Source organism: Trichosurus vulpecula, chromosome 3 (genome assembly GCF_011100635.1).
Source record: "Trichosurus vulpecula isolate mTriVul1 chromosome 3, mTriVul1.pri, whole genome shotgun sequence".
Classification (NCBI taxonomy): Eukaryota; Metazoa; Chordata; class Mammalia; order Diprotodontia; family Phalangeridae; genus Trichosurus; species Trichosurus vulpecula.
In genome coordinates, this window is record NC_050575.1 from 158,308,983 (window position 1) to 158,323,981 (window position 14,999).

Genomic DNA, 14,999 nt, shown 5'->3' on the forward strand with positions numbered 1-14,999 from the left:
TAGTTAACCAATGAATTCTTTTCTAATGATAAAAATTTTATGATTCTCTGAGTAAAATGGGAAGGAGAGATCAAAGAGGGCAGTAGCAGCTGGTGTAGGCTTCATACCAGACTTTAGTGGGGGTCTTGAAAGAGAGGTAGAATCTAGATTCAAAGAGAGAAGGAGTGGGGGCATTGTAGACACTGAGAAAAGATGTAGAAACAGGAGAACAAAAGGCATGCTTGTATTTGGGATGGAATGATGGCCACTCTGGAACAGAGGATCTGAGTTTGACAAATATGGGAGATAAAGTTGGGATATATAGGTAGTGAGGCTGGATTATGCAGTTCAGACTTCATCCTGAGGGAATATAGGAGCCAGTGGAATTTTGGAGGCAGAGAATGACATTCTGAAAGCATGTTTGTTTCTCTCTGGCAGATGTTAAATCCCAGGATGGCTTCCTGATACCTGTACTAGGGTAAGAGGCAGCTACCTTCCCGCCTTTAAGTGTTATGGGATCAGAGAATACAAAATCATTTTATTATCAGTCAAAACCAAACAGAATAAGGGGGCTAAATTTGCTAGGGAAAATATAATCTCAAAAACAAACTGAAATAACTTTGACATCATTTGTATCATCTTCCCCATTTCTCCCCATTAGTCAAAGATATAAAGATTTAGTTGAACCATGACCAATCTAAGAACCAAGAGAAACTCAGACTAATTTAATCTTACTAGGTTACCTTGACTTCTCTCCTGTGGAGTTGCATCCAACACTTGCCATCCATTATATTGTGAGTTCAAGTCAGTTCGAACAAACCATGCTTCATTCCAGACATGGAAGTTCCTGAATAACCAAATCATAGTTAACTTGGATCATCAGGGTAATATCAGCTAGCCCAATCCTCTCGTTTTACTAATAGATGTTATTAACACAAATGTTAAGTGACTACTCATTAGCAGAGACGATGAACAACTGTAATACAGAGAATAGGCATGTACACCCCAAGACAGTATACGTCAACTCTCCCCAAGACAATAACTATCACAGGGGTTTAGGGAAGGGAGAGATCCCGATGGTCAGGGATGGCTCCTTGGAGATTAGACTTGGATCACAGGATCACAGATCTGGAAGGTACCTCAGACACCATCTAGTCCAACTCCCTCATTTTACAGATGAAGAAACTGAGGCCACAATCTGAACCTAGCCACTGCATTCCATCAACCCTGTGAATCTGACATTCCAAATTCCTCCTTTTATGGGGTTAGCTAGGGCTAGGAAACCTTCATTATTACATGCTTCAATGTGAATATTCACAAAGGACTGTCTCACACTGGAGGGACAAGAAACTGTTCTTAGAGCTTCTCCAAATTCTCCCCCCCACCCCCCACCCCCATTAGTACCCTCTCCTTCTGAAAGTACTTGGCATTTATCTGTGCAGGTGCTGGAGCTCCCTAGTGGAAGCAAGGTCCAAGAGGACAGGCATTTCCTTTTCTTTTTGCCTCTGTACATCTGTCACCTAGAACGGCGCTGTGCACATGGCAGACACTCATAAATGTTTATTGAACTGAATTAGAGCCTTGCCTTTAGGCTGGGAGTCGGAATTAAGCCCTTGGGACAAAGCTGTTTTTCCAAACGGGTGTTTATCCATAAGGGTTTTCATTCAACAAGCATTTGTTACTTTGCTAGGTGCTTGGGATATAAAACTACAAATGAAACTAGCCATTGCCCTTCAGGAGCTTACATTTTACTGGGAGAATACAACATGTATACAAGCAAGCAAATACAAAATTGTATGAGACAACCTTAATGATGAGTGTGCCGATCAGGAAAAGTCTTGTGTAGGAGGTGATATCTGAGCTAGGGATTCTAAGAGGTGGAAGTGAGGAGGGAGTGCATTTTAGACGTAATAATACTTTATATAGTTCTAAGGGCTGCAAAGGTCTTTGCAAATATTATCTCACTTTATCCTTACAACGTTCCTGGGAGGTAGGCCCTGGGAGTTGGAGAGATGATCACTGAATCACTAGGAACCAATGAGATCACATAAAGGGTTGAGTACAGAGAAAGAAGAAGGCCCCGATCAGACCCTTGGGGGCCACTCACAATTAGGGGCTGAACTTGAATGATGAAACATCAAAGGAGACCCAGAAGGAACATTCAGATATATAGGAGGAGACTCAGGAGAAAACACTGTCACAGAAACCCAGGGACCACCCAGGGGACAGTAAACAGTGTCTAATGTTGCAAAGAGATCAAGAAAGATGAAGACTGAGAAAAAGTTGGGTTTAGTAATTAAGAGTCTTGGCCTGAAAGGGAAATGTTGATATTGAGCTGATAGGTAGCAATTCCTGCTCTGTTACCCATGGAGAAGAAATTAAAGTAATAACGCCGTGAGAACTTGGACTGTTCTTGGCATATGCCTTGCTCCTTTGGGCTCACAGAAACTAGAGCTGGGAGGGACCTAAGAATACAAAATATTAGAATACAGAAAACAAAAAGGTAGAACTGGTATGAATCTTAGACCGTAAAATGCTCGGACTGGAAGTGATCTCAGAGGCCATCTAGTCCAGTCAAGACCTAGAGAGGTGAAGTTACTTGTCCAAAGTCACACAGCTAGTTAGGAGCCCGTTTTTCAGTTCCATATTCCATTACTATACCAGACTGGCTCCAGTATGTAAATTTTTTATCTCGGGGAGTAGTCAGAAAGCAATTCCTGTTTCACAGGTTTTGAGACCGTCACAGGTTTTGAGACCGTGGAAATAGTAACAAGTGTCGGGGGTGGGGAGCAGTTGTGGGGAAAGTTTACAGGGAAAGTCACAGTAGGCAAATTTCCATCATTCCAGGCTGGAAGGTATAGAGCATGCCTATTTCTCTATATTACAGTAAGCAAGTCACTTCATTTCTTTGGGCCTCAGTTTCCTCATCTATACAGGGAATGATAGGGAAAAACTACATAATCTAAGGTCCTTTCCAGATCCGCCAGTCAATGTTCTAAGGGCCTGATGGTCAGTGTTTTATGGTTGATGACCTTACAAAAGGTCTCATAGGTCATAGATCAGTTTCCTAAATTTCTCTTCCTCAGAGGGTACTAGACAGCATTCTGTTTTGTGAGGGGGGAACCTCTCCCAGGTCTGTGGCCTCTGTTGGACTGACAGATACCCAGGAATGGGTTCTCTAGGAAGCAGGGCTTTACAAAAGTCCAGGGGAGGTGAGTACTCATCTTTGAAGGTATGAAGCTGGGGCCAGAAGAGGGCTGAGGTGGCTGGCTGATGAGTCAGAGATATAAAGGTACCTGAGCGAGTCCGAGCTAAGGTATGGGGATAATTGTCCAATCTGCCTAAAGTAGCCTGTTCCTGCCCCTTCTCTCCTCCTAGGGATTAGGTGGTGCAGCATACTACAGAACATGGCATGACATGACCTGGTGCACCTACTGCTTCTACCCGAGATGAAAAGTTGCATTTTTACACACCCGCTGGCCCTCCAACTGGATTGTAAGTGCCTTGAAGGCAGAGTGTGTCTTGTTCATCTTTTAACTTCAATGCACCCAATGTCCTCCAACTTTTATCACCTAATATACACAGTAGGTGTTCAAAAAATGTTTGTTGTTTATGACTGGATTGTGTTATCAGGAATAACATAAGCCGTGGGAATATTTAGACAGCTGGTCAGGCGGAAATGGGGGCGAAAGACAAGGAGTTAGAATAAATGGCCTTTTAGATACCTTCTCAGTCTGACCCTCTATAATCCTGTGAATCTAAGAAAAAAAGATTTTTTTCCTCAGATACTTAGTACCAGGGGAAACATTTAAGGGGTATTAGGATAAAATAGAAATAGTGTGCTGGGTTCAGAGTCAGGGGCCCTGGATTCAAGTCCATGCTCTCTTATATATGACCAGGGTGACCTTGGGAAAGTTGCTTTGCCTCAAATAAGGGGGTTGGACTGGATGAACTCTGAGACCCCTTTCAGTTTTCAATTTATGATCCTCTGAATGGGCCCCAATCCTGCTTCAATAAGAACAGGCCTAGGCATCCAAGGAGCTCCTTAAATACAAGAAATAAGCAAACCAGTTTGTGGATTTAGAAAACCAAGATAGCTCAGAGTCAAATGGAATGTACACAAAGACACATGTACCTAAGGGAAACATCAAGGTAAAAGTTAACCACAGCCTAAGCTGTTTCAGCTGATTTCCTTATGCTCATTGACTTGGCTGGGCCTGAGGCTTCATTTATGTTAGCAGACAAAGGAGTCACAGAAAAGCCCTGGGGAAGTAAGATATGGAACGGAAGACTCTCTCTGCCACCTTGTGTCAAACTACGGGATGAACGGCGTGATCTAAAAATGAGATTTAACCCTTGAGCTGCTGCTCTGTATTTGAGGACTGTTATGGCTGGAAGGGCCCTGAAGGATCATCTAGTTTAACTGGAGCTCATTTTATAAATGGCGAAACTGCAGTGTGGATTAGAGAAGGCATCTATCCAACATCATACGTGGAGCACGTGGGCTCCTGACTCTCAGCCAAGAGCTTTTTCCACTACTGGGGTCCCTCCCTCAGACAGACACATTTCCTACCTCCTCACAATTTAAAAAAAAATTGGCTTTGACTTGAAGATGTGTTTGGGTTGTAATTTCTGACTTGGGTGTTGGGTGGGGACAGGGGAAGGAAGGTTCAAATTTAAGAAAGGTCCTTTGAGGAATACTAAAGTTTCATTAGAGGCAATGACACCTTGTGTTGGCACAATATTGCTTTCCTTCTGATCTGACCAGCAGGATGGACACAATAGGGTGCCCTCCCAAAGGGAGGTCAGAATGGGGTATTCTGACTATCTTTGGCATCATGAGATGCAGACTGGTCTGCCCTGTGGTGATCACGTTGCTTGGCACACAGTTCAGCTAGCTGTACCAGTGAATTTGTCTAAAGAGGCGGCGATACTCCTTCCTCACCAGCCCTGTGATCAGATGCGACTGATGCCAATTGGGGATAACTGGGAGAAGGCCGGTGACAGACCATGACTACAACTTACTGTACTTGGGTTTGTAGGTCCTTGAGGTAAAATCAACTAATCTGGAAAGGGGGAACTTTGTGCCACAACGGATCAGAAAAACACTTTGGTTCTACTGAATCCCAGAATCTTAAGAGGTGAATGGGAATTTGGGGCTTCTAACTCCTGCCCAATCATGAATCCCCTCTATTATATATACACCAAAGGTATCTTAGCTTACAAAACAAATCAGTTTATTCCCTTGTTAGATGGTTCTGTTTGTCCTTGGAATAGTGAATTCTTATTATACTGAGCCAAAATTGGAGACCCTGAAACATCCCCTCATTGGTCCTAGTTCTGCCTTCTAGAAGCACCTGAGAAGTAAGTCTGCTCCTCATTCCCATGACAGCGGCAGATAGCTGAAGACAACAATTACGTCCCCACCCAAGTTTTCTCTTGTCTAGGCTACATAGCCCAGATTCTTTCAACTGATCCTCACATTTAGGGGCAGCTAGGTGGCACAGTGGATAGAGCATGTGGGCCTGGATTTGGGAAGACTTGAGTTCAAATCTGGCTTCATATGAGCCTGGGCAAGTCACCTAACCCGTCTGCCTCAGCTTCCTCATCTGTAAAATGGTGATAATAATAGCCCTACCTCCCTGAGGATCAAATGAGACAATCATTGTAAAGCACTTAGCACAGAGTAAGCGCTCTATAAATGGCAGTTATTAATACATGCCATGACTCTGAGGCCCCTCCCCCATCCTGGCCACCCTCCTTTCTTTGACCTGTTCCAGCTTGTTTCTGAACTTTCTAAAATGTGGTACCAGATGGATTCTGACCAAAAATAGTCGCATTAATACAGTTCAGGATAAAATCAAGATTATTTATTACCTGTTCATCACAGGATCCCATCTAAACACGAATAGCATTGGCATTGTGCTATGAATTCTTGCAAAGACAGGTTGTTATTACGTACCCAGCCCACATGGCTCTAGGCCCTCTTTCCCCAGATTAAGTAAAAGAGGGCGTGGCTTCCCTGGGAGGGGAGAGACATCTAGAGAATCAGAATTGTTAAGATGACGTTGGAGATCATTGGATCCCTTCCCCCCAATTTATATAGGAGGAAACGGAACCCTAGGGGAGAAATGCCTTGCCAGGGGCACAGAGCCAGATAAGGGCACAATCAGGATGAGCACCCGCATCTTCTGGTCTTTAGTTTCCACTACCTCTGGCCAATAAGAGAATGGGGGTAGAGATCAGACCCCACAGCTTTATGTGTAGCATTCCCATAATGCTTGGATGGGGGCACTCAGAGACCTTCAGGCTGCTTCTGGAGGAACATCCTGACAATAGCCCTGGCCTCCTACAAGGCTGATGAGAAGTTGGCTGCTATATGGTGATGTGCAAAGCTGCTCTGCTGGCATACTGGGGTGGGCTGGGCAGGTGTGGGGGTTAGGGGAGTGATGTGGAGTTCTGTACAGAGCTTTCCACTGCATCCCCCAGAAGGCATTTAAAATAATATCAGGTGGCAGTGAGGAATTCTGCAAAGAGCACTGGAACCCAGGAGCTCTAAGTAAAATTTCCAAAATATATTTTTCTTTTTATTAGGTTTGATTCCAAAGTGAGCAACCATTGTGATAGTGGGTTTCCTGAACAACCTGTTACCAAAACACTACATTGTGTGTTGCAGGCTATCAGATCATGTGCTGAAATATGTCAGAATGGTTTAATTTTAGACGTGTCATCAGTCTGTCTGTCATCATGAGTCTGTATTTCTCCTCCTCCTACCTATTTAACCCCTCACCCCACGTTTAGAACTGAGACTCTGAGGAACAACATAAACAAGGAGATGCCTGAGTTTTGTAGAGTCGGTACAGAGAAAAGGAGAGGTGCTTACCAAATGCTGTCACTCCCTCTGTCTAATGGGTTTCCTAGAGGGTCGTAGTAGACATCTATGGTCAAGTTTCGGTCTGTGTCGTGGGCTGAGTTAAAGTTGGTGATCACTCGGGCAGGAATCCCCAAACACCGAAGCACTGGAAGTCAAAAACCAGGGAGAAAGCTAAGATGACGATGATGATGATGGTGGTGGTGGTAGTGGTGACGATCTCCATTTATATAGTGTTTTACTGTTTACAGAAGCATTTCCTCACAATAATCTTAGGAGGCAGGTTTGTGGTGCAGGGGAGTCAGGAGATATGGGCTTGAATACAGGGCCTTTATGTAACTATTGGCAGCTCAGCTCAGTTCTGTGAACCACAGCTGCCTCATCTATAAAGTGTTGTTGACCGTGCTCATGCCACAGTGCCGTTTGAGAAAGGCACTTTGTAAACCTTAAAGTATCATTTACTTCTAACCTCTGTGCTCCGAGGCTCTGCAGTTTCATTTCGGGATGGCACAGGTCATAAGCTCCCTATGATTTAGCAGAGGTTTCCTAAGTGTTGCTGTGGTCGGGCCAACCAGGCGATTTTTTCCACATTTAGTTACATTAGTCTTTGGATAAGTCTCTTATTTTCCCCCTTTCTACAGGTAATAAGAGGATGATAACGATAACTTACATATGTATAGCCATTTAAGGCTCACTGAACTCACAGCAGCCCTGGTAGATAGGTGGTACAATATGATTATCCTCATTCTACTGACTCTCAGTGATGTTAAATTCACAAAGGGAATTGAGCAAAGTCAGAACTGGAACCCAAGACTCCTGACTCCTAATTCAGGAATGGGAGTTTGAGACAAGCTTTTGGGAGTGAGTTCACTATTCTGTACTGACCCAGCCAGGCTGCATTTCCCCAGGGTACCTGTGTTCAGGGTCCCGGCAAAGACCCAACACTGGCCAAAGCGGACAGGTTGAAAACGATTTTTTTTCCATTCCTTCAGGATCTCCACACTGCCATTCCAGTTCCTGGGGTCCTTGCCACCAGTGTAATCTCCACTCCAGTTCCCAGATAACACACCATTATCATCATTGCCATTGATCTGAAAAACACCTGTGTCCAGTCAGCTCCGCAGGTGGAGAGGGGGAAAGGTGGCAATGTGTGGAAAGTGGATGAGGAGAGGAAGAAGTCTCAGATGAGAAGAAGAGCTCAGCATGGTGTAGAGCAGAGGTTCTCAAACTTATCTGGCTTACTGTCCCCTTTGCAAAAAACAAAAATTATTCAGAGCCCTTCTGGAAATCTACTTTCTTTAGCCCTTTAATGTTTTTTTTTTTTTTAAAAATTCGCATCATTTCAAAAAAATATAAAATTTTCTTTAAGAAAATGACATCTTAAATTTAATAATTTATTATAAATTTGTGGGTTTTTTCCCTGCACTGAAATTCTGATGCTGCAATATTGTGTCATGTAGCCATATAGAATTGTATTGTAAACATGTCGTTACACACACATATTCAAGCTGATGCTTGCTGGACTTCCCAATAGTTCATGACATGCTGGTCTGCCAACACTTGCTTGTTAAGACCTATCCGTGGACTTGACCACTGATGGGCTATAACTTGCATTTTGTCTGTTTATTTGGAAAATAATCTAGTCAATACAGTTTTAATTCTGTTGTTATACAACAGATGAAAAATGTACAAATGGTTTTTCAAAATTTTCTTCTCTTCTTTCCTTATGTTTCCACCTCCTCTTATTTTTATTCAATGCCCCCCCATAACATTGCACCCGAGGCTACTGTCCCCCCCATCATTCCAGCACCCCATTGCCCACTTTGGGAACCGCTGAAAAGCAGTGGCTTGGAAGTCAAGAGACCTGGGTGCTCTTAACTCACTGCACGACTTTGGGCCAGTCACTTTCACTCTCTGGGTTTCAATTTCTACCTCTATAGACTTTGACATCCTTGGTATTACCCTGACTCTTTATGAATTAGCAGCAGTATGGAAAATTTTACATCAGTTTTAAAATTTAAATCTATTAAAACCTTTCTGTATTAAATGTATTTCCTATAAACAACCTATTGTTGGATTTTAATACATTTTGTAACCATTTCTTTTTTTAAAGCAGTTCAGTTCATTTATATTTAGCACTATAATTGTTAAATCTAGTTTTTTCCTCTCATTCTTTATTAAATTATTTTTAGATTTGCTAGAAGGTAATATTCTTGTTATTACTGTTATTAAACAAACTCATCAAAACCATTAAAACAAATTTCCTCTGTCTTATACTACTAACGATATTTGTGCAAAAGCCTTTTAATTTCGCATAATCAAAATTATATATTTTATCTTTATCGATCCATTTCCTAGTTTGGTGAAGAATTTTCTCCCTAGCCATAGTCGTGAAATATACCTTATTTCATTTTATTCTAACTTCTTTATGGTGCAACTTTTTATATTTAGGTCATAATTCTATTTTGAGCTTATCTGTGATAAATGGTGAAAAATGATGGTCTAAACCTAGTTTCTAGGGCAGCTAGGTGGGGCAGTAGATAGAGCTGGGCCAGAAGTCAGAAAGACTCATCTTTTTGAGTTCAAATCTAGCCTTAGACACTTACTAGCTGTGTGACCCTGAGCAAGTCACTTAACCATTTGCCTCGGTTTCCTCATCTGTAAAATCAACTGGAGAAGGAAATGGCAAAACCCCAAATGACATCATGAATCATCAGACGTGACTAAACAACAAGTCTAATTTTTGCCAAACTGCTTTCCAGTCTTCCCGGCACTGCTTGCAAGATATGGAGTTCTTCTATAAGTAGTTTATATTCTTGGGTTTCTTGGGTTATTGAATTAGATTGTCACTAATTCTTATTTATATATTATGTGCCACTAATATTTTTTTCTTGTTTTTATTTTTTACTAGTACCCAACAGTTTTGATAATTACTGCTTTACAATATAAAGTCTAGAAGTCTTATACTCTCTTTATTCTTTTTTAATTTTATTTCCTTTAAGATTCTATGCCTTTTGTTCCTCCAAATGAATTGTTATTATTTTCTCTGGCTGTATAGACTACTCCTTTGTTAGTCTGATTAACAGAGCATTAATTTTTAAATTAATTTAGGTAATACTGTCATTTTTATTACATTTGTATAGCTTAGCCATGAGCAGTGAATATCTCTTCAATTACTTGTCATTCTTTATTTTTTTAAAGAGTGCTTTGTGATTGTAGATCTGTATCTTGAGTGTTTCTTGGTAGACTGACTCCCAGATATTTTGCATATTTTGTAGCTATTTTGAATGGGCTTTCTCTTAAATTTCCTTTGGATTTTCTTATTGCTATACTTTTAAAGATATAGATTTCTAAGAACTCTCTACTTCACTTTCTTCAGAGAAGAGACTAATTTTGGAATGTTTTCCCTTTTATAAAATGTCAGGAGTGGACTAATAGGAGGTTCCTTTCAGCTTTGACAGTTAATGTTCCAGGGCCTCTTCCAGCAGCTGATTGATGTCTCTGATTTTATTTAGAACAAGCGGCCCAGAGACTAGCACTCTCCTGTTTGCAGGTGAGCCATGGACCTACAGACCTTTTTCCCCTCCTCCCATTTTGATGGGACCATCCTTTGAGATCATAAGATATGTTACAGACAGGCCAAGATGAAAGATTTCACCATCTGTCCCCATCTGCTGAATCACCAGGGCCCCACCATGGAAAGTGGTAATCAGCTGCGTTACCCAGGAGCTCTGATCCTTTCAAAGGGATGTGCAGGTGGTAATTAGTGTAGTTCACCCAGCCCAGCCTCGCTGTGAGTTTGGGAGGGATCATCGCCAAGGTGCAGCTCAGGAAACTTTGGTGAGATAAAGCGCTTTGCCTGAGGGGCTAGGAATGAGTCAGCAGCAGCAGCTGAAGCTGAACTTGGAGAATGTGGACTAAGGCAGGACTGAGCGCTGTGGAGGACCTCCCTGGCTGCCTCACCAGGCTGCAGCCTTCAGCTTTTCTGCACAAATCTCCCCTGAGTTTTAGCTTGGCCTTCAGGGCTCTCGCTTTTTCTGAAACCTCAGCTTTCAAAGTCTCACCTGCCCTCTGAAGCCTTCTCTGACCATCCTAAATGCTTATTGATTTTTAGAATATCGGAGTTACAGAGGGACAGCTGGGGCACAGCAGGGAAAGTCCCAGAAAACAGAGTTCTACACAAGGAAGGAAGGCATCTACTAAATGCTGTTGCTTCTTACTGTTGAGAGAGCAGAATTAAAGACTGTGAGTGGCAGGTGGCCTTAGAGGCCATCTAGTTCAATCCCTTCCTTTCACAAGTAAGAAATATGAGGCCCAAAGCAGCTGAGTGACTTGTCCACGGTCACACTGCTGTGATTCAAACCCTGGTCTTCTTATTCCAAATCCAGAGATCCTTTCACCTCACCATGATGTCCTGGCTTCTAGACCTACCCTTGCCATTGATTGAGCTTTATGTTAGGTAAGCTCCTTCTTTGTTACAGGCCTCCTTGTGTCCTCTTGTCAAATGAGGAGGTTAGGGGAGTTGATTTCTAAGGCTCCTAACTTTAGAATAGTCAATGAATTAGAAGCACTTGTGTGGCACAATGGATACAGCACTAGCCTTGGAGTCAGGAGGACCGGAGTTCAAATATGACCTCAAATACTCACTAGCTGTGTGACCCTGGACAAGTCACTTAATCTCAATTAGATCCAAAAATCTAATAATAATAATATAATTCTATATAATAATAATAATATAATTATAATAATAATAATATAATAATAATATAATCTAATAATAATTCTAAGAATTATTAGAAGAGATTTTAGTGACAAAGATGGAGTAAGAATACAGGGCTTCTGGCTAAGCATTTTGAAGAGAAAGTAATCTCCAGAAAGTGGGAGGGCAAAGTAGGATTTTTGTGGTGATGTTCCGAAGGCTCATCAGTAGAGAGGCCGGCATCCTAGACCAGACAGGCAGGGTTTCTGGCCTAGATCTAAAGAGTTATTTCAATTGACTTGTTAAAATGTTAAAAGTTAAGAAGTTCAAAGTCAGAGATATTGCCTTACCTTTCAACCTTTTAGCTAAGTCAAATTCACCAGCCAAGTGAGCTAACTAACAAGCTGAAAGGTAAAGAGATTTCTAGTTAATTAACCAGGTGACAGGTAACAAGTTAAAGCCATCCCTTTGACTTTGAACTTTTAAATGTTTATAGGGAGCCAAGTGGTACCATGGAAGGAGCCTCACCCACTGAGAGCGAGGAGCCCTGGACTGGAGCTCTGGCTGTGCTTGTAATTCTGGGTTTGATCTCGGGTGGTCGCCTCCTTTCTCTGGGCTACAGTTTTCCCACATGTAAGAAAAAGGTGATGTCAAAGACATCCTCCAGTTGTAACATTCTGAGGCGCTCAGATTCTTTAACTTCATCACCATGGCTGAACCAGTTCCAAGACAGCTGGCCACTCTCACAGGAAGAGGGCGGAAGCCGAAGGTGCCCTGATGAGGCTTCCTGCGGAGGTGGGCTGTACCAGGAATGTGATCTTGTAGAGCCCTCACTCCAGCACCCTGGGGCAGACTGTCACTGGGAACCATAGCCATCCTTCAAGGCCCAACTCCCATGCCACTTCAACCAAGAAAACTCCTCTGAGCACCCCCCACCCAATACTGTAAGGCTTTCCCATGAATGCTCATCACCATCTGTTTTGTAGAAGTTACTTTTTGTCTACTTCTAATCTGTTTTATTGGACAGTAAGCTCAACAGGGATGACATAGCAGAAAGAACATTGGATCTGGATTTGGAAGACCTGGGTTTAAATCTTAGTTTTCTAATTATTATCTGTGTAACCTTGGGAAAGTCAATGAACTGTTCTGGGGCTCAGTTTCCCCGTATGTAAAGTGAACCCTGTAACATGGGAGGTCCCTTCCAACCTCCATCCTGCCGTGTGTCTTTTATCTTGGCATCTCACCTAGAGCCACTACAGTACAGAACAGTCGTTTAGTAAATGCTTGCTTGCCTGCTGAATGGGTGAAGGCTTTTACATGATATGGCAGAGCTGGGGCCAGAATAATAATAGTTCACATTTCTAAGGCCTTTTGTGGTTTAAAAGGCACTTTCTTCACAACACACCTAAGAAGGAGGTGATATAAGAATTATCCTTATTTTATAGATTAGGAAACTAAAGCTCAGAAGGGAAAGTCATCTGCCCTGGGTCACCCAACCAGTGATTATTAGAGCTGCAAATGGAATCCAAGTCTTCTGAATCCAAGAACAGGGCACTTTCCCGAACCTCCAGTTGGAGGCAGCTAGGTGGCACAAAAGACAGAGTGCTGAGCCTAGAGTTAGGGAGCCCTGAGTTCAAATGCAGCCTCAGACACTTCATAGTTGTGTGACTCTGGACAAGTCACTTAACTTCTGTCTGACTCAGTTTCCTCAACTGCAAAATGGGGATAATATTTGTAAAGTGCTTGGCACAGTGCTTGACTTACAGTAGGTGCTGTATAAATGCTTCTTCTCTTCCCTTCCCTGTGCCATATGGAACACTGGGAGGAATGTCCTAATGTCCTCTCTCCTTTCTCCTAGGCTGGGTTCTGGCTCTTGATAGTACTAGACTTTGTAGACTGAACCCTGCCTTGTTTTCTGGGCCTGCTGGGCAGAGGCCCTGGCTACACTGACCATAAAGCCAGAAGAAGAAGAGCTATGAGACAGGGTCAGAGTTAGAATCGTCCAGGACCCCAGTTACAGGCTGGATAATACTTTTCTTACCATGCCACTCAGCACTCGGCCAACGTATTTAGGGTCATTTCTTCGGGCCACGTCAGTGATGGGGTCACGGCGAAAGTTGAGGCTCCTGTCCAGGATCGCGAGGACAATGTTCAGAATGTCTTCTTCATACTGTTCAGAAAGAGAAGCCTGGGGTTAATATTCAATATGTAACTTGTAATGAGGGAAGGAGAGAGGCACTAAGGGAGGGCCACAAGGTACACTCCAGGCTCTCTTTTCAAAGGCCCCCATGTAGGAGCAGTCAGCTGATGCTTTTCTTGCTTCCTCTTTGAGCTGGCTCACCCAAACTGTAGGAGAAAAGTATGCTGGGATGGCAGACCTGAGGCCCAGGTTCCAGATCTGCCATGAACTTGCGTGGCTTTACAGAGGTGACTTGATCTCTTGGTTAGACTAGATAATACCCAAGGTTTCTTCCAGCTTTAAATCCCATGACCCTATTAATAAAATCTGAAATGACTTAGGGGTTCAGCTGAGGGATAGGTTTGTGCTGCTGTGTAAGAATCTGAAAGATGAAGAGCAGTAGCTATCCACACCAGCAGAAAGCCAGCCAGTATATGAGTTTATTACAATGCTATCATCAAATCTAAAGTCACTGAGGCTGTCAGAGAACCACTGAATGTTACAGCTAGATGTAGCTTTAGAACATAAAGCATAAAATATTAGACTTACAAGGGCCTTTACATTACTCATAGCTCTAGAGCTAAAAGTGACCAAGGGCCAGATGATCCAAAGCCTTCGTTTTTTATTGATTAGGAATTTGAGACCCAGAAAGATGGGCCATCCCCACAACTCCCCTTACAGGCCTCTATCAGTCTGTGCCACCTCATGGTACAATTAATTAATTGCACCTGGGTCAACCCCCCCCCCCCCCACATATGGTCCTGTTGTCTTTCCAACCCTGAGGGGACAAAGGTCAGACTGTCTCCCCTCCTACCATGACTGTGCCCATGGTCAGACTGGCTCCTGCAATGATGCTGTCCACTGGATGCTCCCAAATTGTTTTTGTTCTAGGTAAAAACAGTCCTAGTCACGGCTCTGAACACCAGCCACAGAATGCCAAAGCTACAAGGGACCTTCTACACAGATGATAAATGTAGATCTGGCAGGGGCCTTCACGCCACCTAGTCTAACCCTTTCATTTTACAGAATGGTGAGTTAGAAAAGTCCTTACACTACAGAATGTCAGAGCCAGAAAGTACCTTAGAAAAGAAAGGGCTTTAAACTCTTAATGTGTATTAATAAAAGTTAATAAGGTATTTATTAAAAGCTCAGAACTGTACTAAGACTTTGGGACCCCTTGTAGAATATTAAAGCTGGAAGAGACCTTAAAACAAAGAATGCTAGAGCTAGCAAGGCTCTTAGAGATAATCTCCAACTCCTAGAGACACCTA

At 42.7% G+C, this 14,999-nt stretch overlaps 1 protein-coding gene across 1 annotated transcript in view; it reads right to left on the minus strand.

Moving 5' to 3' along the window:
- TGM3 (transglutaminase 3) overlaps positions 1–14,999 on the minus strand; it is a 36,186-nt gene that overhangs the window by 13,046 nt on the left and 8,141 nt on the right. Inside the window, exons 6-9 of the mRNA XM_036749856.1 lie at positions 13,591–13,719; positions 7,764–7,941; positions 6,863–6,998; positions 723–826 (exon numbers count right to left, since the gene is read on the minus strand). Coding sequence (XP_036605751.1) covers positions 723–826; positions 6,863–6,998; positions 7,764–7,941; positions 13,591–13,719 — 547 coding nt within the window. The remainder of the gene's footprint in view (positions 1–722; positions 827–6,862; positions 6,999–7,763; positions 7,942–13,590; positions 13,720–14,999) is intronic.